The 22,003-nt window shown below is 41.0% G+C and overlaps 1 protein-coding gene across 1 annotated transcript; it reads right to left on the reverse strand.

Moving 5' to 3' along the window:
- Positions 1-1,977: 1,977 nt before the first annotated feature.
- On the reverse strand, positions 1,978-21,533 carry TMEM171 (transmembrane protein 171). Its single transcript, XM_036741412.1, has 4 exons — positions 21,470-21,533; positions 16,046-16,762; positions 9,955-10,099; positions 1,978-2,199 (listed from the first exon to the last, which is right to left on the reverse strand). Exons 2-4 carry the CDS (start codon positions 16,683-16,685, stop codon positions 1,986-1,988), a joined length of 999 nt encoding a protein of 332 aa, XP_036597307.1. The 5' UTR covers positions 16,686-16,762; positions 21,470-21,533; the 3' UTR covers positions 1,978-1,985.
- Between the last annotated feature and the right edge of the window lie 470 nt (positions 21,534-22,003).

Consider the following 22,003-nt stretch of genomic DNA (forward strand, 5'->3'; position numbering starts at 1 on the left):
AATCCACTTGGTGAAAGAGCTGTTTCAGTTAGAGTATCATCATTGTCATCATTAATGAGCATTTATTAAGTATTTATTGTGTGCCAAGCACTCTCCTAGGTACTAGGTTTGCAAATGCAGAAGGGAGATTGTCCTTGCCCTCAAAAGGCTTATCTGGGAGGAAGGAGCGGAGGTTGGGCATGTAACACTGCAATATGTTTAATAGATAAACAAATGGAAAGATAGACCCAGTGCATCCCAGGTGCAAATTTACTCATCATTCCCATTCACATTGGCTATCAGGTGTGCAAAATATTAGTTCCAGGCAAAACTCTGGACAGCGGAGTAAATTTCCAGAGGGCCAGGCCCAAACCTAAGTTTTTAGGGCAGCTTCCATAAGGTTTATTAGATTATAAAAGTAACATAATTTCAGTCACACATCTAAGGTGTCAACAGCCTTTAAAATGCATTATTTAGGTTTGGGTTTTTTTAGTATTTTTGACCATCTAACATTTTCCCACAGGAACCTACTTAGCAGTTGCAGCTTAACTAGGCATTTTAAACTGTTAAAGCCAGAAAGAACTGGAGAAAATCGACCCTTTGTTCTAATTAGCCAACATGAAGAATTCACCTTCCAGGAAAAGCAGCAGACTTTTCAGAGCTGCTCAACCTAACAAGTGTCCAACTCAAAAACAGCTGAGCCTTGCCCAAACAGCCCAGCCCAAGAACTCAGTGATTGCCTCCTGGAACTGCTGAAGCATCAGATCCTTCTGCTTTGCCTTGGGCAGCTGAACTGCCCCATAACATTCATTTTCATGGGAATTATCTGATGGTCTGGACATAAAGGGTTCAAAGTTTTAGTCCACTAAAGTGAACAATTCACTTCTTTCAGCCTGGGAGCACCTATCCTTCAGTTATTCAATCATTATTCATAGTTGTTTATTCAGATGTATATCTATAATTACCACTAATTATAGTGCTTTGCTAATACAAACTTTTTGTTTGTTCAGCAAATATTCTTTCAGGAAAAAAAAACCCATCCTATTGATATGTATATATATATGTGTATATATATATATATATATATACATATATATATATATATATATATATACACATATATATATACATAATTAGAGACAGGAATTAATTAGATTTGTTATTACATTGGTAAGGGAACTCCCTCTAACAAAACAGGTCGGTACCTTCCTGGCAACTTAGTCTTAGCTAATTGCCCAAGGAACAGGGAGGTTAAGAACATTTCACTCACCCGAGGGTCAAACAGCCATATATACATCAGGAGAACCTGAACCCAGGTCTTCCTGGCTTCAAAGACAACTGTGTATCCCACCATGGTCGCTTCTCAATGACACGCCTCTCAAGAGGTGTGTGGGTGTGTGGGTGTGTAGGAGGGGGAGGGGGGGGAGAGAGGGAGGGAGAGAGAGAGAAAGAGAGAGAGAGAGAGAGATTTATTATAATTAAATATGTGATACAGGTATATATCCAGACCTCACAAGGCTGTAAAGGTAGAATTTGCCTAGGATCCCCTTCAAAGGGATCCAGTTAGGGAGGTACCCAGAAGCTCTTTTAAAACCAGTTGAACCTATAAATTGATCCCACAGCATGGCCCATATAGACCCCAGTGTGAGAGCATGTTTGTAACTGTCACAAGATGCAGGTTCCCTAATTGTCTTTTTTATAAAAACTGCACCAAGAAAAATTAGACAGTGGTCATGTTCCTGTTTCTTTTCAAAGCAGTGATTGACACTGGAGCCATAAATGAGCATGTTAACCATTAGCCAAGGCTGCTATTACTTGAACTTTGGAGCACCCCACTCCAAGGAACCAGTGCTTACCAACCCCGTTCCACCCTCAAGAAAAGTTGTTGACTATGAAAAATAAAGCATAAACAAATGTTGTTGTATGTTTTTATTATAAAAAACAAATTAAATAAATGTATGATCAGACATAAACAAGAACTTAGGAGAGTGAACTCAGTTCATGGTTCATGGTGGAGAAGGCTGAGAAGATGAAGAAGAGGAAGTAGAAGAGGTGGGATGGTCGACATTCACAGTTTCTTTTTCTTCATATCTGGGAGGTAATTCAAATGAAATATGCGAGGCAGGTGACATCTCTGGAGATGAATTAGTTCCAGAAATTGTACATATAGATTCAAGATCTCTATAAGAGACTGCTCCTTGAACCTCAGGAACTTCGGTCCTATTAAAAAGAGGAAGCAAAAGTGTGAAAGAAAGAGAGGGACATTTTTTAAACTACATGAAGGCACAGAATTATAGCTCTCAAAGGCCCTCTACCCCAATGCATGGCTGCAAAATAAATAAATTAATTAATTAATTCCCTCTACAGTGATCTGAGTGAGTGGTCTTGAAGCCTCTGTATAAACATCTCTATCAAGGCAAGCTCATTATCTTCCCAAGCAGCCTATCCTACTTTTGGATAGTCAGAAAATCACATGAATTCGGAGTTGGAAGAGAGCTCAGTGGCCATCCTGTCCAACTGATTAATGAGAGTTGAATGCTCCCTTTACTCTGCTCCTTTAGCACTGTGTTAAGTATAAAACTTTTCACAAAAAAATAGAGATCTAAACAAATGGAGAAATACTAATTGCTCATGGGTAGACTGAGGCAATTTAATAAAAATGACAATTCTACCTAAATTAATTTAGCTATTCAGTTCCACACCAATTAAACTACCAAAGAATTATTTTCTAGAACTAGAAAAAATAACAATATTCATCTGGAAGAACAAAAGGCCAAGAATATCAAAAGAATCAATGAGGAAAAAATGTGATGGAAGGTGGCCTCACAGTAGCAAATTTTAAACTGTATTACAAAGCAGTAATCATCAAAACAATTTGGCACTGGCTAAGAAATAGAGTCATGGATCAGTGGAATATGTTAGGAACATAATATATAGTAGTAATTGACAACAGTAATCTAGAGTTTGATAAATCCAAGGATCCAAGCTTCAGGGGCTAGAGCTCATTCTCTGTCAAAAAATTACTGGGGAAACTGGAAAGCAATTTGGCAGAAACTAGGTATAGACAAACATCTCACACAATATATCAAGATAAAGTCAAAAAGGGTACATTATTTAGACATACAATGTGATATTACTAGTAAATTAGGGAAGCATGTAAAAATTTATCTGTCCATGGATTCATAGATAAAGGAATAGTTTATGACCAAACAAGAGGATTGTGGGAAGTAAAATGGCTAATTTTGATTACGTAAAATTATTAAGTTTTTGCACAAACAAAACTAATGCAACCAAAATTAGAGTGAAAGCAGGAAATGAGGGGGAAATTGTTCTAGTTTCTCTGATAGAGGCTTCATTTCTCAAATATATTTGTAATTGGGTCAAGTTTATAAAAATAAAAGCCAGTCCCTAATTGATAAATGTTGAAAGGATATCATCAGGCAGTTTTCAGAAAAAGAAATCAAAGCTATCAATAGTCATATGAAAAAATGCTCTAAGTCATTACTGATTAGAGAAATGCAAATCAACAACTCTGAGGTAGCATTTCACACCTATCAGTTTGGCTAAACATAACAGAAAAGGAAAATGACAAAGGCTAGAGATGATGTGGAAAAATAGATTCACTACTGTACTGTTGGTGGAACTTTGAACTAGTCTAACGATTCTGGAGAATAATTTGCAACTATACCCAAAGGGCTATAAAACTGTGCATACCTTTTGACCCAGCAATACCACTACTAGGTCTGTATCCCAAAGAGATTAAAGAAAAAGTTAAAGAACCCATATTTACAAAAAATATTTATAGTAGCTCTTTTTGTGGTGCTACGGAATTGGAAATTGAGGGGATGTCCAAAAATTAGGGAATGGGTGAGCAAGTTGTGGCATATGATTGTGATGGAATACTATTGGGCTATAAGAAGTGACAAGCAGTATGATTTCAGGAAAACCTGGGAAGACTTATATGAACTGAGACAAAGTGAAGTAAACAGAACTAAGAGAACATTATACACAGTAAGAGCAATATTGTAGCGATGATCACCTGTGAAAGACAGCTACTCTGATTAATGCAATGATACAAGACAATTCCAAAGGACACATGATGAAAAATGCTATCTACCTCCAGAGAGAAAACTAATGCCCTGGAGGGCAGTGATCTTATCTTTCAATTATTTTATATCCCCTTCAGTGCCTAGTATAGTGCCAAGAACATGGTTTACTTATATTTACCAGTTTAATGAATTAATACTAAACTGGATGAAGAATACTTTCAGACCTTCAGTCTCAACACTTTTTTAGTAACCTTTGACTTTCTTCTTGCTTTCATCCTTCATTTCCAATCAGCTGCTAAGTCCTGCTATTTTTATCTCATCTTTGTCCTTTCTCTCTTCTCTCATGGACCCCCACCCTTGTTGAGGACTTGGTCACCTCTTGTCCAGACCACTATAATAGTCTCCTAACTGGTCTCCCTGACTCTTGTCTTTCCTTTCTCTGAGCCACCCTCCACCCAAGTTTGTCCAGAGTACTCCTCTACTAAAAAAAATAAACAGTAACAAAAAGCAATGTCAGTGGTTCCCTCTAGGATAAAACATAAACTCTTCCGTGTGGCATTTAAAGTCCTCCACAATGTGGCTCCAACCTACCATTACAGCTCGGTTTCACTCTATTTCCCATAATGCCTTCTGTGTCCCAGCCAAACCAGACTCCTGGTGGATCTCACCCTGGGCTGGCCCACCTTTATGTATTCCTGCAGGCTGTTCCCCAACCCTCATCCCAGGAATGTCCTCCTTCCCGCTTCGCTCTGCCTGAAGAACTCTTTCTCTTCCTTGAAGGCCCAGCAGGTACAACCTACTCCATAAAGCTTTTCTGCTACCGTCAGCTAAAAATGCTTTCTCCCTCTGCATATGTGTTTTCTTCAAACACTTTGTCTTAATTTATCCTTTTCCTTTTTCACAATCTACTTTGCATTGTACCTTGCATTTGTGTGTAGTAGACTACATATCCAGTATTAGACTGTAAGGTTCTTGAGGGCATTATATTATGGAGTATATTAGGGAGGCTGGGGTCCCTTGGTACTGTATGTGTTTCATAGACTCAGTCAGGCTTCCCTTTGACGTCCCTCACATAGTAGGGAACAGCTGAGACAAGAGCAGCTTCTCTGATCATGGGATTATATTGGTACCTTTGTTGGACTATTTAGGAAGACCAGGGAGTAGGGAAGGGGTTGACATATGATAATTTGGTGGCATATAGAAAGTGCGAATGTAACCTTGACTCAAAGGGCTAATTATATGGGACTCTCTCCTCATTGGTGGAGATTGATTACTCAAGGTACCTGAATGAGGGGTAGGCTGTCAATAAGAGGTAGAGAGAGAAGAGATACAGGCTCTTCTGGCTTCTAGATTCAAGTAAGAAGACAAACTATTCCAACCTTTCTTCATGTCCCCAAAGGAAGACAAAGACTCTGATAAAAATAAAATCGGCAGAAGAGTTAGAAATCTCCATCACATCCCTATCTCCACTTGCTTGCTATGCCAGAGACTTCAGGGAATTTCATTTTGGTCAGATCCGGCATTTTCTCTTTCTTAGTTGAGCTAAGTTATCATGCTCCCAAAGGAGGAGCTCATTTACTCTGTGAATTGTCTGGTATAAAGTCTCCTTTGTGTACCTTTTCTGCTTTCTGTTTGCTATCTGTTTGGGTAAATGGGCTTGTTTGCTATTTGCTTGTTCGCTTCATTGCGGAACTGGCATCTGGTGTGAAGGGAGTCAAGCCTTAGGTATATAGCTTGGGGCCTTCCTTTTCTGTTAAGGGGGAATGATTAGGAGCTTAGCTTAAACCTGAAAAATTGCTTCTCCCGGTTGCTGTTCTGTCATGTCTGACTCTTCGGGACTCCATTTGAGGTTTTCTTGACAAAGATACCAGGGTGGTTTGCCATTTCCTTCTCCAGCTCATTTCACAGATAGGGAAACTGAGGCAACAGGGTTATACGACTTGCCCAGAGTTACTCAGCTAGTAAGTATCTGAGGCCAGATTTGAGCCACCTACCTGGCTCAAATACTTTCTCTATACTAACAATATTTAATGGAGCAGATAGATATAATTCTAACCCACTACCACTTCTCTCTGAGGAGAGCAGAATGGCCATCCTCTGGCCCCAACCTCCTGCTTTCTCACCTGGCAGGAATCAGTCTCCCTTGGAAAAGGGTGGGAGGAGATACTAAAAATATCTATTCTGGCCTCCAGGTGAGCCTACATGGCCCAAACAGTAAAACAGCACCCACACCACCCCCATACTGAGACAGGGTGGTAAGAACGTGCTAGCATTATGGAAAGAATGAATGGAATGCGTACCAGGAGGAGACCAGGTGAGGCTGATGGGCATTTGGGTCTCCTCCCCTTACAACATCTCCGAGTGTTCCCTGGTGTCTCTTTCAGTTTGGAGTGACAAGAACAAAGGATTAAAAGTTAGAAAGTCCTTTCTTCTTTCTTAAACGAGGAAACTGAGGCTGAAATATACTGAATAACTTGTGGGCAGTCAGTAGCAGAAGAATTCAAAGTTAGGGCTCTGACTCCAAATCCAGCCCTCTTTTCACTGTAGTTAAAGGATCAGGTCAGAGGGGTGTAGACAGAGCAAGCCCAGCATGCCCATGCTCTAGGTACACCTGTGTTCTGAGCCCACACATAATGTTCAGTAGAGTCAGAAGAATTACTAATAATCACAAACTGTGGCGGTCCAGCACAGGGCTGCCTCCCTGAATTGCACCAGCTAAGCTTCTCCCAACTAGGTAGGGCAGTGGATATAGTACCGGGCCTGGAGTTAGGAAGACTCATTCATCTTCCCAAGTTCAAATGAAGACTCTGATACTTCCTAGCTGTGTGACCCTGGGCAAGTCACTTTGCCCTATTTGCCTTCGTTTCTCCATCTGTAAAATGAGCTGGAGAAGGAAATGGCAAAGCACTACAGTATCTTTGCCAAGAAAACCCCAGAGTCACAGAGTCAGACACAATTGAAAAATGACTGAACAGCAATGAAAGCTTATTCCCGATTTCTTCTCCAAAGAAAAGCATTTGCAGGTCATCAGGCAAATACAATAAGGCAGAACTATAACATTCTTTCCACATTTGTACTCCCAGTACTAAAAGTTGTATCCTGAACATAGTAGTTAGTCAATAAACACTTCTAAAATTAGATTGTTTGAAGAAAGGATTACTGGGTGTTTCACATCACGATCTGTTAAGGCAAATCTTCTGCCTTTCATGGATCAAGTCAAGAAGAGGGGTAAAGACTGGACCCATGACTTCATAGATATAAGGAACTTCCGAGTGAGGAAAATCCCTCTTGCAACGCACATAAGAAACTTTTCTGCAATTTGTAGTACTGGAGCAGTAGGCCATGTGTTCCCTGACGCTGTGTGTTTGATACCTCTCACCCCAAGCACTGAGGAGTTAAGTCACAAGCATGAGGTTATACAAACCTATATGTCAGAAACTGAACTTGAAATCTTCCTAAAGTCAAAGTCATCTTTTTAACCATTATGCCGCATTGTCCATCAGTCCAAGAAGAGTATAATGTATTTGGATTCTGGACTTGTTATCAAGGGTGTGGGTGACTTTGAGGCCTTTTATCTATGAGACCCTGGGCAAGTCATTTACCTTGAGACTAAATCTATGAAGAGAGGGAGTTGAACTAGATGATCTCTAACATTCTTTCCAGCTCTAAATCCTAGGATTTTGTGATCCTAAGAAGTTTTTGAGAAGGAAAAGCAATGATGGGAGCTTTGGGAAGGGCGTGTGATCAGCTGGTAGGCCATAGCTACTCTGGAGAAATCCCCAGTAGGAGTGGAGCCTGAAGGCCACCTTGAGCAGTGTGGGAGGGATGGAGTGAGGCTGACAAAAAACCAAAGAAGTGAGATCATCCATAGGAGACAAAGTAGTAGAGATCTTCTCAATTAGCTTCCCACACTAATTTGGAAAACAATTTTAACCTTATTTTATTCTTGGAAAAGTGACTTCTATAATGCAAAGTCAATAAGACTGAGAAGCAATGAAGACAAACCGATTCAGAGAAAGCCAAGAGTCTTATCAGGTGGTTTCACAATAACTTTTAAAACATAACTAATGCTATCCAGGCTTATAATGATGGACACTTAGGCAACTGACAAGTTAGAACAAGTACCAGTTCATTGGTGATTTAATTCGAGGTATTTCTGTCCACAGATGAACATGCCCAGCTAAATACAGTTAATATTCACCTTTCAATGCCTTATCTAATACCATCCTCCCCCTCAAAAAAAAATTCTCTTGCAGTGCACATATGAACCTTCTCTGTGGTTTTTTTTTTAATGAAAAACTACTACAAAGTGAAATCAAAACCCACAGATAAGGCAGAAGTTCACCAAATAAAACTTCTTGTGAAAGGGGCCAGTCAGGCTCCCACTTCCTTTTTTCAGCTGGCTAACACAAGGCTCACCACAAACATGCAGCTGCCAGAGCTACAAAGAAAATTTATCAACAGATTTATTCACACTGAAGAGCCACATAAGCCTGCATGACTCCCTGAGCAGGTGAGCCAAGGCTCTGAGTCCATACAGTCAGTGATCCTTCTCCTTTGTCAGGCTGGGCCTACCAGGGACAGGCTGAGGGACCAGCAGTGATTCAGGCTGAGCTGACCAGATGCTTTAGCACTAGACAGTTTCTACTCCTTTTTCCTTGACTGACAGAAGCCTAATGGAATCAAGAAATTGGGTTGGTGCAGAGACCACTGGTCTAGGCAGGACGCATGGTCTCACTCCTACCTTTGTTTTTCTTCCCTTTATTGTGTGACCACATTCGAGTTAGGCAAGTTTCTCTCTCTGTGTCCCATAAGTGATATTGTGCCTGACTCACAGGAATGCAGACCAAGCTAGTAATACTTATAAAACACTGGATTTCAGAAGTAGAAGCAATATTGTACAAGTAAGAGGAATGCATTAGTTTTAGAGGGGGAGAGGCAGAATGGCAACTTTCTAAATTCAAGATACAGCATAAGAAGAGCCAGCTAAGTGGTACAGCACTGACCCTGGAGTCAGGAGAACCTGAGTTCAAATCCAGCCTCAGACACTTACTAGATGTATGACCCTGGTCAAGTCACTTAACCCCAATTGCCTCTCTTCCTTAAAAAAAAAAAAGAGTTAAAAAGCAAAGATATAGCATAAGAAGAAAATTAATCAGTTCTATCCCTAAATTTTTATGTCGCGTATCCCAAAAGTCTTAATGTAGCTTTAAGCTATTAAAGCTATCTATATATATGCAGATTATGTGTATGTACATATGTGTATATAAAATATTTACAGATATTATACATTGCACATATGTTATCTATACATGTATTATAATGTAATGTTTATCACACATTTTACAAATATAAGCTATATAGATGTATATACACATATTTACCAATTACATTTTAATCTGGCCAGTAAGTGTGTCAAGTGTCTGAGGCCAGATTTGAACTCAGGTCCTCCTGACTCCAGAGCCAGTGCTCTACTCACCGCACCATCTAGCTGCCCCAGCTTAAATCCTTTAAGTTGTAATGCCTTTTGTTCTTGTTCAATCATGTCCTACTCTTTGTGACCCCATTTGGGGTTTTCTTGGCAGAGGTACTGGAGTGGTTTGCCATTTCCTTCTCCAGTTCATTTTACAGATGAGGAAACTGAGGCAAACAGGGTTAAGCGACTTGCCCAGGGTCACACAGCCAGCAAGTGTCTGAGGCCGGATTTGAACTCAGGGAGATGAATCTTTCTGACTTCAGGCCTGGCACTCTAACCTCCTGTGCCACTTATCTGCCCTGTAATGCCTTAAAACTGTACCTTTCGGGACACCCTATATAATTGGTTAGAAGCATAGTAAGGTGAATTGAATAACTATAAATTATCCTTCAGGCTACAATATTATAAGTTAAGCATTTCATTCCCAGAAATTAAAGTGGGAAGTCTTACCTGTAATTAAAAATACTGTAGTATGATGGTGGGTTCTCACTCAGAGGCAGACTGTTAGATGCTGAGTTATGTGTTGCCACTGTAGATGTTGAAACATTCGAAAAATAAGGTGGAGGTGGGGGCGGAAAGATTATCACAGCATCACCTAAGGAAACAAATGCATAATTAATAGCAAGAAGGCAAAAGGAATGACTTCTTAAGAATGGCCATCCATGTAAGGCAAAATAAAAAATCGAGTTATAATAATAAATGTGAAACAGTGAAAAATAAATGTGGACATATTTTGGCAATAAGAAATGAGATGATATTTATATATGTATATATACATATATATATATATGCATATGTGTGTGTGTATACTTAAATGCATCTATGACTTATTGATATGAATGTCTCTTCCAGCAGATCTCACCCCATCCACGTGTGCCCATCCTGTTCAAATCTTGGCTATGAGTTCTTCCTTAAGTTCACACAGGCTATCAACTCTCATTTCTGGAGATCTTGCTTACTTCCTCCTGAGAACATGAGGATACCTGTGGAGTACTTGGCCTTTCCACCTGTCACTCTTCCCATGTGACCAGTCCACCTTCTATTTTGATCAAACATTTTCTCAATTATATCATTTACTCCAATTCTTCAAAGTTCCTTGTTATGCTGCCATCTGCTTATGTTCACCACAAATCTCTCCATTGTTCTCTCTGTGATACTCATTTTTAATTCTTCTGAGACTGTAAGGTTCCATACCTACAGCCATCATGCAGCCTCTCAAGAATATTGGCATTAGATAAATAAATCTTTATTCTTTGGGGAAAAAATGGAACCATTTAAGAAGCTTTGCAATTTCCCAAGGGTGAGCTAACATGACCTGTTTTTTTAATCCTAGGCCCAATATTTTTTATCCATTTGTACCATCTGTCCAAGATATATACACTCCATTTTTCATGAGTGTGAGTATGTGTGTGTGTGTGTGTGTGTGTGTGTACGCTTTTGGTATACTATGTACCATAAGTACTAACATGCTATGTTATATATGCTACATATACACTCATATATTATGTACTAATATTATATATATATATATATATTATATAGTAATTATATACTAATATTATATACATGGGCAGCTAGGCGGTATAGTTGGTAGAGCCTGGAGTCAGGAAGACTCATCTTCCTGAGTTCAAATCTGGCCTCAAACACTTACTAGCTCAGGGACCTTGGGCAAATCACTTAACCCTGTTTGCCTCAGTTTCCTCAACTGTAAAAGGAGGTGGAGAAGGCAATAGCCAACCACTCCAGTATCTTTGCCAAGAAAATCCCAAATGGGGTCACAAAGAGTTAGACGTGACTGAAAAACAGCTGAACGCATACATACATATTCATAAACAATGAAGTAAAATAAAAATGTGGAGCCAGAAGGACCAGTAGAGACCATATCTCCAAACAATTTCTCCATATGACAGATAAAGAAACTGTAGACTGGGCAGGGGAAGGGACTTATCCAAGGTGTTACAGATAATTAGTAGCAGAACTTGGATAACTACTGAGTCCAAGGTCAATGCTCTTCCTTGTTTGCCATTTTACCTCTTAAAATTGAAACAGAGGGGCAGCTAGGTGGCGAAGTGAATAGAGCACGGCCTTGGACTCAGGAGGACCTGAGTTCAAATGCGGCCTCAGACACTTGACAAGTTTACTAGTTGTGTGACCTTGGGCAAGTCACACCTTGCCTTCTCCCCTCCAAAAAAAAACAGAACTGAGCCTCTTTATTAGGATGGGAGAAATAGTTGAAAGAGCATTGGATTTGTCAGAAGACTTGTGCTTGAACTCAAACTCTGTTCATTAATACCTGTGTGATCTGGAGCAAGTCAGTAAACCTTTCTAGACTTTAATTTCTTCATGTGTAAAAGGAAGGGATTGAGCTACATAATAGATAGAATTCTTTCCGGTTCTCTAAATCCCATGAGCCTGTGAGCCCAAGAAATCAGAGGATACTGTTTGTTACAGAAACTCTGTGGCAAAAATCAGGTGCACTGATCTCTTATTCCAAACGAGCCTATCTGCCTGGTTGGATGCAAAGGACCCACAATTTTACCTCTTTTGTTGTCATTCAGTAGTTTTTCAATCATGTCTGACTCTTTTTCTTGGCAAAGATACTGGAGTCGTTTACCAATTCCTTCTTCGACTCATTTTACAGATGAGGAAACTGAGGCAAACAGGGTTCAGTGACTTGCCTAGGGTCATACAGCTAGTGAGTGCCTGAGGCCAGATTTGAACTCAGGAAGATGAGTCTTCCTTACTCCTGGCCAGTGTTGTATCTGCTATGGCACCAACTAGCGCTTTTATCATTAGTGAATCCAAGTAGCCTACTCTGTGACCTTTCCAACCAAATGGATGGATATCTAGCCAAGTCCATTGTCATGATACAAACACCCACAATTCCTAGCCTGAATATAGAGAGGATGGAGTACACACATGAAAGAATGTGCATAGAGAAAGGTGTTCTTTCGTGCAATCACACCCAAGTAAATAAACAGAGGGCATCGGCTGGGATCACCCTACTGAATATTTATAAATACTGAGTCTCCTACCCCTCCTCAATGTCAACCCTACACAAAGCAAGAAGCCTAGTTAATGAATTAACTTTGCTGTAATTAAATTAACCAAGTAAAGGAAAAAATACAAGTGGTCTCCTGCCCCTGGGAATTTATCTCTGTCAGTCTCAAACAAGAAGAGCTATATTGATCATCTTTCCAATTTTTCTTCTTCATCCTTTTCAACTAGGATGTGGACCTCTGGAGCTGTTTGCCCTTTGCAGTCACCTTTGGCTAATCTTTCACAAGCCAAGGCTAAATATAGTTTACCAACTAAATATAAATGACCAAAGTAGCTAACGATCCTGAAAAGGGGCAAAATGTGTGGTTCGTGTTTTCCTTTGTTTTGCTTTAAGACCCAAGAGACAAATGACTGGTCCTGATTTTTGGAGCTCTGCAATCTATGGAAAGTACAATTTAATAGGCCAAGCTGGTGGCTCTCTCATCACATGTTATAGAGCTTTCACTAGTTTGGTAGAAGAGAGCGCCATCTTGGAGACATAAGGCCCGGATTTGAATCCTGCCTCTGACATATACAGGCTGCATAATCGAGAGCAATTGCTTAAACCTCTCACTGCATCTGTTCATCATTGGTCAAGGGGGGATTATAATGATAGTATTTGAACTCGAATAAAGTGGGGATGACAAAAATGGTGATAATAGCAGCTAACATCTATACAGTGCTTACCACATTCCGGGCCCCATGCTAAGAGCTTTATGATTATTATATATTGTGATCCTCACAATAGCCCTGGGAGGTACCTGCTATCATTATTCCCATATCTACAAATGAGGAAACTGAGGCAGAGATTAAGTGACTTGCCCAGGATCACAAAGCTAGTAAGCATCTTAGGCTGGATTTGAACTCAGGTCTTCTTGACTCCAGGCCTGATACTCTGTCCAATAATCCTCATGGAGTAGTTATGAGGAAAGAACTTTATGAATAAAAAAGTGCTCCAGAAATGGTAGTTATTATTATCCCTTATTGTCTTATTAAAAGAGCATTTTAGTGATAATAATTGGTCAAAATTCAAAGCACTTTAAGGCTTACAAAATACTTTTCTCACATTGAGTTGGAAACTGAGGCAAAAAGGGGTTAAGTGACTAGCCCTGGGTCAGACATGCAGTTAATGTCAGAGCCAGGCTTCGATCAATTGTTTGCCTGAACCCAGAGCCCTTCAGTCTAATCATTAGCACCTGTCAGGTTGACTGTTGTGTGTACCACCGATTGATTAGACTGAGAATCTCATTAAATAAATTCCCACAAAATGAAAGAATATTGTGGGCACCCTGTTATTGGAAGGACGTCAATGGGCCGGAGCGCGCCCACAAAGGGGTGACCAGGATGGCAAGAAGACTGGACACATCATCATCACCAAGTTCTTGAAGAGCTGATGCGTGACAGGGGTGGCCCCAGAGAGCAGAAGTAGAAGTGACGGTTAGAAGTTCATAGGATCATAAATTTAGAGCTGAAAGACACCTCAGAGAGCTAACCCCCTCATTTTATACTCGGGGAAGCTTTCAAAAACACTGAAAAATTAAGTGATTTGACCAAGGTCACACAGCTCGTAAGTGCCTGAGGCAAGATTTGTATACCGGTCTTTCTGATTCCAAGTCCACCGCTCTATCCACCATAACGAGGTGCCTCTCAGACCGCAAAGGCAGATTTTGTCTGGGTGTAGAGCTAAGGAGCAGCTAGGTGGTGCAGTGCCTGGAGTCAGGAAGACTCATCTTCCTGAGTTCAAATCTGGACTTAGACACCTACTAGCTGCGTGACCCTGGGCAAGGCACTTTACCTCTGCCTGCCTCAGTTTCCTAATATGTGAAATGGAAATGATAATAGAACCTATCTTAAGGATCAGATGATATTTGATCATTACCACACTTTGTACGGTGCCTGGCATAGAGTAGGTGCTTAATAAATGCTCATTCCCTTCCCTTCCCTCCTTTAATTCTTCTGAAACAAGGATTCCACGACTCATGGTCATATGGCATCCCTCAAAGAATAGACGGGCCTTTAGTTCAAGAAGAACTTAAGCACTGCACAATTTCCCAAAGGCAATCTAGCCCACCCTCTGTCTGTTCAATGATGGGCCCACCTCATTTTCTATCCACAGTGTCTATTCAAGATATACATATGCACAGATCAATTCAATGACTTATCCATTCAATGTCCTATCTTGATCTAGATCAGCAATTCTCAAGCTTCTTATCTCAGTACCTCTTTATACTCTTACAAATTATCAAAGACCCCAAAGAGTTGTGGGGGAGGGGGCTTATATCTATCAATATTTAACTATATTCAAAATTTAAAAATTTTAGAATTGTGAAAAGTATTATTTGACCTCGTGGACTGCCAGGGTTCCTCAGACAAAAATTGATTGTCTAGATGCAGAGGTGGGGAAGCTGTGGCCTCGAGGCCACATGTGGCCCTCTAGGTCTTCAAGTGTAGCCCTTTGACTGAATCCAAACAAATTCGTTCTGTGAAATCTGGATACAAAGAGCGCATTTGAGAACTTAGAGGGCCACACGTGGCCTTGAGGCCGCAGGTTCCCCACTCCTGGCAGAGTGACAATCCAGTTGGTTTTTCCTGTACGAATAGAGGGGACTATGATGAAAACCTGAAGAAAAACCTTCAAATCTTAATATTACCTGCCCCCCCCAAGAAGAGGACTAAGAAAACAGCAATAATTACCAACCCATACCCCATTTTCTCATTGCTTATAAACTTTTTTGAGAATAACCTGCACATACATTGAGGACATTGTTAATGAAAGTAGGATAAAGGAATAAAGTCAGTCTTTGGCAAATAATATTCTATGCTCTATGCAAATAATATTCTAGACCACATCTTTTTTTTGTTTGTTTTGTTTTTTGGCAGGGCAACTGGGGTTAAGTGACTTGCCCAAGGTCACACAGCTAGTACATGTGTCAAGTGTCTGAGGACGGATTTGAACTCAGGTCCTCCTGACTCCAGGGCCGGTGCTCTACCCACTGCGCCACCTAGCTGCCCCTAGACCACATCTTTACCATCATATAATTGAGAATATAAAATTTCATGGTCCTTATTGGTGATTGATTATTCAAAAAATATTATTTGTCAACTATTAAAAGAAACCTAAAAGTTCTCTTTAAACAAGATGTCTCCCCACACTACATAAGATTCCTTAAAACATTTAACAGAAACAATTTGTTTAATGACCCTCTGATGATTAATATCAGATGAGGCCTAAAACAGGAAACTGTACACCCCACTCCCAAAGGAGTGGCTCTAGAACATTGCAGAGCCTACCGAATGAGATCCATAATCTTCATAGGTAAAATAAAATCATAATATTGACCTGTTTTCAATGCTGTTGTAAATATGTATAAAACGATGCCCAAGGAATTTTTACCATTTATCACTTCAGGTTTGGAAACCATAAACCATAGCCTGAAGCATCCAATCTAAACTCATAATAGCTTCTAATGGCAATAACAGCACATTGGTATGGTTTACCCACCTACGGTGACTTGTACAGGCTCATTGTTCTGTGACCGCCTCTCTTCACTTTCTGAAGAGTCTTGGCTAGAACTCAAGTTGTGTCTTTTCTTAATGTGTGCTACCACAAAGAAACATAATCCAATGAGCACTATCAAAGGCCCCATTATCTGGAGAGACAGAAACCCACATGCCTGTGGTTCGGCACTGGAAGTGTCTGTGTCATTAAATAGTGGCTGGGGCCATCCTGGGTTACATCCAGGGACCCAAATGCCCAGCACACTAATCAGCATGCCACTGGTTAAAAACAAGAATCCAAAGATGAGGAACTGGGCAAACTGGCGACTTTCTCCGCAAATAAAGAAGCTGTCCGGGTCGACCTGGTTGCCTTGCAGCTGCCTCTCTCTGAGCTGAAGCTTTGCCCTGGAGCGGGCCAATATAATTGCTCCGAGGCCAATCACAGCACATGAAGGCCCCACAATTTTCAGGACTGCACTGCAGTCAATAAGGGTTTCATACTGGCACGTTTGGAAACCAAGGATGGAAAGCAGGATTCCCACACATAATAAGATGACTCCGAACACGAAAAGGAAAAAAATTATTTTGCTGATGCGCCTTCCACTCACATCCTCACCAGGCTCAGGAGCGGTAGCTGGGGACATTGCAGGAGTGCCCCTTCTCACCAGGGGAAAGGGAACTCTGCCACTGGAATCCTGAATGCCGCCAGCCCTTGGGAGCTCTGAAAATAAATAACAGAATTTAAGAGGTGAATGTATCTGTCCAAACACTGCGTCCCTCCCTACTGTACTTTTCCCTCCTGCCAGAATGTCTCCAGTGCTTTTAGAATGGAAACCTTTCCTCTTTTTCAGTTTGGGACTTCACACAAGTGAGCAACATCTGAAGGAATTTTAGAACAATGATTTGGCATATGAGTCAGAAGGCCCAATGCTTGGAAATTCCCAAGTGGGAGATTTTATGGAGACACTCAAGGAATTTCAGTGGTAAGGAACAGAGACTTTCTTCGTATCTTTCTTTCTTTCCTTCCTCTTTCCAAAAGCCCAGTGTGATTTTTTCACACCAGAGGATCAGAGATTCAAACCTGGAAGAGACTTTAGGCATCATCAGGTCCAACCCCTTCATTTCACAGTCATGGAAATTGACGCTCAGAGAGTCTCAAGGTTACCCAGGCCCTAAGTTGGAGAGAGACGTTCTGAAGAGGTGTCCTCAGAAGGAATATGGTACACTAGAAAGAGCCCTGAGCCTTGACTTTGATGACCTTGAGCAAGTCAGTTCACCTCCAGAGGACTTAGTTTCTTCATGTATCAAATGAGAGTTGAACTAGAAGGTTTCTGAGGACCCTCCCAACTCCGTTGTTGTCAGTTGTGTCTGATTTTTCATGACCCATTTGGGGTTTTCTTGGCAAAGATACTGAAATGGTTTGTCATTTCCTTCTCCAGCTCATTTTACAGAGGAGGAAATGGAGGCAAACAGGGTTAAGTGACTTGCCCAGGGTCACACAGCTAGTAAGTGTCTAAGGCTAGATTTGAACTCTGGAAAATGAATCTTCCTAACTCCAGGCCCAGAGCTCTGTGCACTATGGCGCCACCTAGCTGCCCTAGAGCTATGATTCTCTGACTCCAAATCCAGGGATTTTTCCTCTGGCTCCTGGTTTACTACCTCATTCCCTGTATATAAACCTTCACAGACATACACAGAATTTTCTCAGTCCACAAATGTCACTTTTCCTTATTACAATCCCAAGTTAAGAGTATATATTTATTTATATCCTTTCCATCGTATATATTTATATTGAAGGTATGACCACTCTCATTGCTGGTTCTGCAGTTTAAGTGAATTCCTGCAAAGGACAAGAAGTTAGACTAGACTGGAGGTATAAATTCCTGGTCAGCAAAACTCCCAAGTACATACAGCTTGAACCAGATTAAAATGTAATTGGGAAATGTCTAACAAAATAAATAAAAATACAATACAATACAGATAATGTTAATCTGAGGCTTTCTAAATCAATATAGAAGGTCATTTCTACTTCAGTTGTACTAGAAGATCTTTAAAATCACTTGCATTTCTTAGGTCCCCTGGTCAACTTATCCAAATAGTTGGGTTGCCTTTTTGGAGTTATTTATTGAATTTTATTCGATAACAATTAGTGTTTCTTGAATTCAAATTGAATTAAAAAAATAAATTCAAATTGAACTGAAACTAACTAAAATGGTGGTCCTGATCCAGCTACGTGGGCATGACCTGAAATGACATATTTGTCATCTTGGACCCAGATAGCTTCTCTATTTGTGGAAACAGCCACCAATTTTCTGGCACGAGTAGGGAAAGTCAAGGGCAGGTAGGTGAATCAGAACCAGCTTGGTTTAGATAGACAGAATGGAGCCTCTGCACTCACATTTTTGAGCCAAGCTGGCCATGTTTCAGCAAAAAGTAACTGAGATTCATTTTAAAATGAACAACTGATAGCAAAAATCATGAGTTAAAGGTACTACTCAGTAGAACAAGACCATGAGTAGGAGAAAAAAATGCAAGAAAAATCTAATAGGAAAAAAATGCTGCCCCCCAAAGCCTTTTTGTGATAAGAATATTTAGCATTTATATTGTCTTCTTAAAATTTGAAAAAGCACTTTACATGTTATCTCATTTGATTTTGGGTGTGTTTGTAATAATCATACTAACAGCTAATACTGCCCACCATTTATATAGCTCTTTTAAGGTTTGCAAAGCATTATTGCATGTTAGCACATTTGTAAATTGTGAGCAGCAGCTAAATGGTGCAATGGATAGATAGATCACTGGACCTGGAGTCATGAAGACCTGAGTTCAAATACACTCTCAGGCACTTATTAGCTGTGTGACCTTGGGCAAGTCATTGAGCCTCAATTTCCCCATCTGTAAAATGGGAATAATTGTAGCATCTCCCTCCCAGGGTTGTTATGAGGAGTAAATGAGATAATATTTGCAAGGCTCTGTAAACTTTTAAGTGCTACATAAATATCAGTTATTACTATTACTCCAGCTTTTTTTTTAAAGGCTATTTTTAGATTGCAAGCTTATTTATAGACAAGTTTATTACTGGGAAATTCTTAAAAGAGACTACTTCTGGATGATTCTCATTCTTTGTCAAAAAATATATAATATTCAGATGGATTCCAATTTTCAGACATCGTGAGTTGTTGGGATGTTCCAAACTTCCCTCAAAGGAGGGAAGATGTTTTCTAAAGCTTTGACCCATTCAGAATCTGTGACATTATGAGGTAATCAAAGAGGTAAGCATTAAAACCCAACTCAGACTGACACTGAAATCACAGTACTGTAAATTAATGGAAGGTCAGTTTGGGAAATGAAAACAAATGGGACATTACCTATTGGGCAGTACTTTTTCCTGAAGAAGCAGAGTTGATACCAACTAGGAAGGATGACAGCAGAGGGCAGTGGAAAGCACCCTGGATTTAACGATGGAAGTCTATTTTGTGCTAAACTCAGCTGTTATTTACTACTTTCTCTAACCTTAAGAAAATCAGTGGGTCTCATCTGTAACAATAAAAACTCACATTCACTTATACAGCACTTAATAGTCTGTGTAGTGCCATCAAAGAGAGAAGAACAGTGGCCTGGGAGTCAAGACACCCGGGTTCTAGTCCAGGTTCTTCAACTGACTATTTGTATGACCTAAGGCAAGTTATTTTCCTTCCCTGGGCCTCAGTTTCCTCATCTGTAAAAATGGGTTTGGCACAAGATAACCTGTAAAGTCCCTTCCAATGCTGTGTCTAGAATTCTAAAAATAGTTATTCAGAATACAAAAAAATAAAGAAATTCTGATCTCAAAGGATAAAAGAGAAAGTTCTAACCCATACTACATGGTCATGCAACTCAATTGAGATAGACATGTTTTAAAGACTGTACATTTTCTTGATTCTCTCAGAACTACACAGAGAAGTATATTCAAAACTTTCTGTTTGGTGCTTATAAAAAAAAAGGCAGGGGGCAAATCCTCCACTAAAAATTTTTAAGGAGTGTTCATTTTATTTTGCATGCTCCTAACTTGGATGATCATTGCAACCTTGGAAAGGAAGGAACGGGGGCAGAGAAGGCGGGGGCAGGGGAAGAGAGAATAGAGACAAAAGGAGAGACAGACAGACAGACACAGAGAGAGGCACCTACTGAGAAATAGACTGAGGCAGGGAGATAGGGAAGGAAAAAAGAAGGGGAAGAGAAGAGAAATATCACAATAGGCTCTATGATTTCTTTCTCCGTGGCATAGCAACTGGCTTTCCTATGTAATTCCCCCACTAAGTTTCCTTTTAGCTGGCTTTCCTAGTTCCCTTCAAGTCCAAATCCAAGTCTCTCCATCTACCTGAAACCTCTTCCAATTCCTCTCACTCCCAGCGCCTTCCCTTTGATGATCATTTCCTATTTATCTTGGATGTAGCCGGTTGGTACATAGCTGTTGGCATGAATTATGTCCCCCTTTAGAGACCTAGGACTGCCTCTTGCCTTTAGTGCTTAGCATAACGTCTGCCTCTCGGTGGAGGCTTAATAAATATTTATTGGATGATTGGAGCCGCCGTACAATTTCTTATTTTGGTAGCCTTCACTTTTACGCTGATGAGACCTGAGAGCAGAATATAAAAAATGAATTCCTTGAGGTCCAAAAGTTAATCTCCTACCTGTACTTTTCTCCCCTCACTATTCCCTAGTGGCGTCTCCCCATCAGTATCTCGCTTAGGCCAAAAGGTGCGAGATGAAGATTGCAAAGTCTTATCAATTAGTTAATAAACATTTATTAAGCACCTACTAAGTGTCCGGCACTATGCTAAGCTTTACCGATATTCTCTCATTTGATCTTCACAATGACCTGGTTGGATGGGTGCTGCCCCATTTCACAGTTGAGGAAACTGAGTGACTTGCCTAGAGTCATACAGCTACTGGGTGTGAATTTATAACCGAGATCTTGCTGACTGCAGACTCAGCTTTCTAACCATTGTCACACCCAGCTGTATCTCACGAACAAAAAGAGTGAGGCGATCCCTGCCCTCAAGGAGCTTAAATGTTCGCGTTCAAAGGTAAGTAAATGCAGGATATATAGAGACAATAAATACACAGTGATTGTTCCAGGGCCACTAAGAGGAATCCGGAAAGGGCTCCAGTCCGTGAGGTGATATCATTTATTCCGCAGGAAATAGATTTATGGATTTATAGCCCTAGAGCAAATGCCCTCGTGACTGGCGTCTTCAGTCGACCAGCACCCACAATAGCTCAGAGCCACTTTTCATTCCAAAACTTTGCAGCAATGAGACAAATTAAAGGAGCGAGTTAATCCTGGCTGGCTCAGCCGAGTTCAGGCTCAGGCGGAAGGGGGTCCCGACACTCCCAGGGGAGGCTTGCCTGGCTGCTAGACCGGCCGGCTGAGTGAGTCCCTTACCTGAGCACACTGAGACTGCGCCCGGACTGCTCCGCCCCGGGCACTCCGAAGACTCAGCGCTCCAGAGGTTGCAGCCCAGATGGCAATCGAAGGTCCGGAGGATCTCTGAGCACGGCAAAAGTCTTCAGCTTCTTCCTCCTTGCTGGTCTGTCCAGCACTTCCCTTTCGGACAGGGCACAGCGGCACAAGGTGTCTATATAAGGGTAGCCTTCTTGCCCGCCCCTTTAGCACCCCCCTCTTCCTCGCCTGTGCCAATGCATCTAAAGCACAGCACACCTGGGAAGGTTGGCGAGAGAAATAGCCAGAGGCCTGTAACTGATGCTTTTATTGCGAGGGAGGAGGAGGAGGAGGTTTGGAAGGCTGCAGTAGGCAGGTGAAAGGCGGGGCGAGCTCGAACTGGCCACTGCCGGGTGGTGCCAGGGAGCAAACAGGTCTCGGGAGAGCCCGCCTCCCTTCCTCGGCCTGGGCGCCGACGAGCTGATCCAAAAGAACCCGGGAAACTAAGTAAGGAGCAGAAAGAAAGAGAAAATAGCT

Source organism: Trichosurus vulpecula, chromosome 1 (genome assembly GCF_011100635.1).
Source record: "Trichosurus vulpecula isolate mTriVul1 chromosome 1, mTriVul1.pri, whole genome shotgun sequence".
Lineage (NCBI taxonomy): Eukaryota > Metazoa > Chordata > Mammalia > Diprotodontia > Phalangeridae > Trichosurus > Trichosurus vulpecula.

Bases quoted from the DNA above. Each gene is read 5' to 3' on its own strand.
- TMEM171 (XM_036741412.1), bottom strand. From the start codon at position 16,685: ATGTCCCCAGCTACCGCTCCTGAGCCTGGTGAGGATGTGAGTGGAAGG. The intron at 10,100-16,045 runs GTGGGTAAACCA...TTGTTTCCTTAG, and splicing joins GCCTGTACAAGTCACCGTAG to GTGATGCTGTGATAATCTTT. The intron at 2,200-9,954 runs GTAAGACTTCCC...TCTTTTTAATAG, and splicing joins TACAGTATTTTTAATTACAG to GACCGAAGTTCCTGAGGTTC.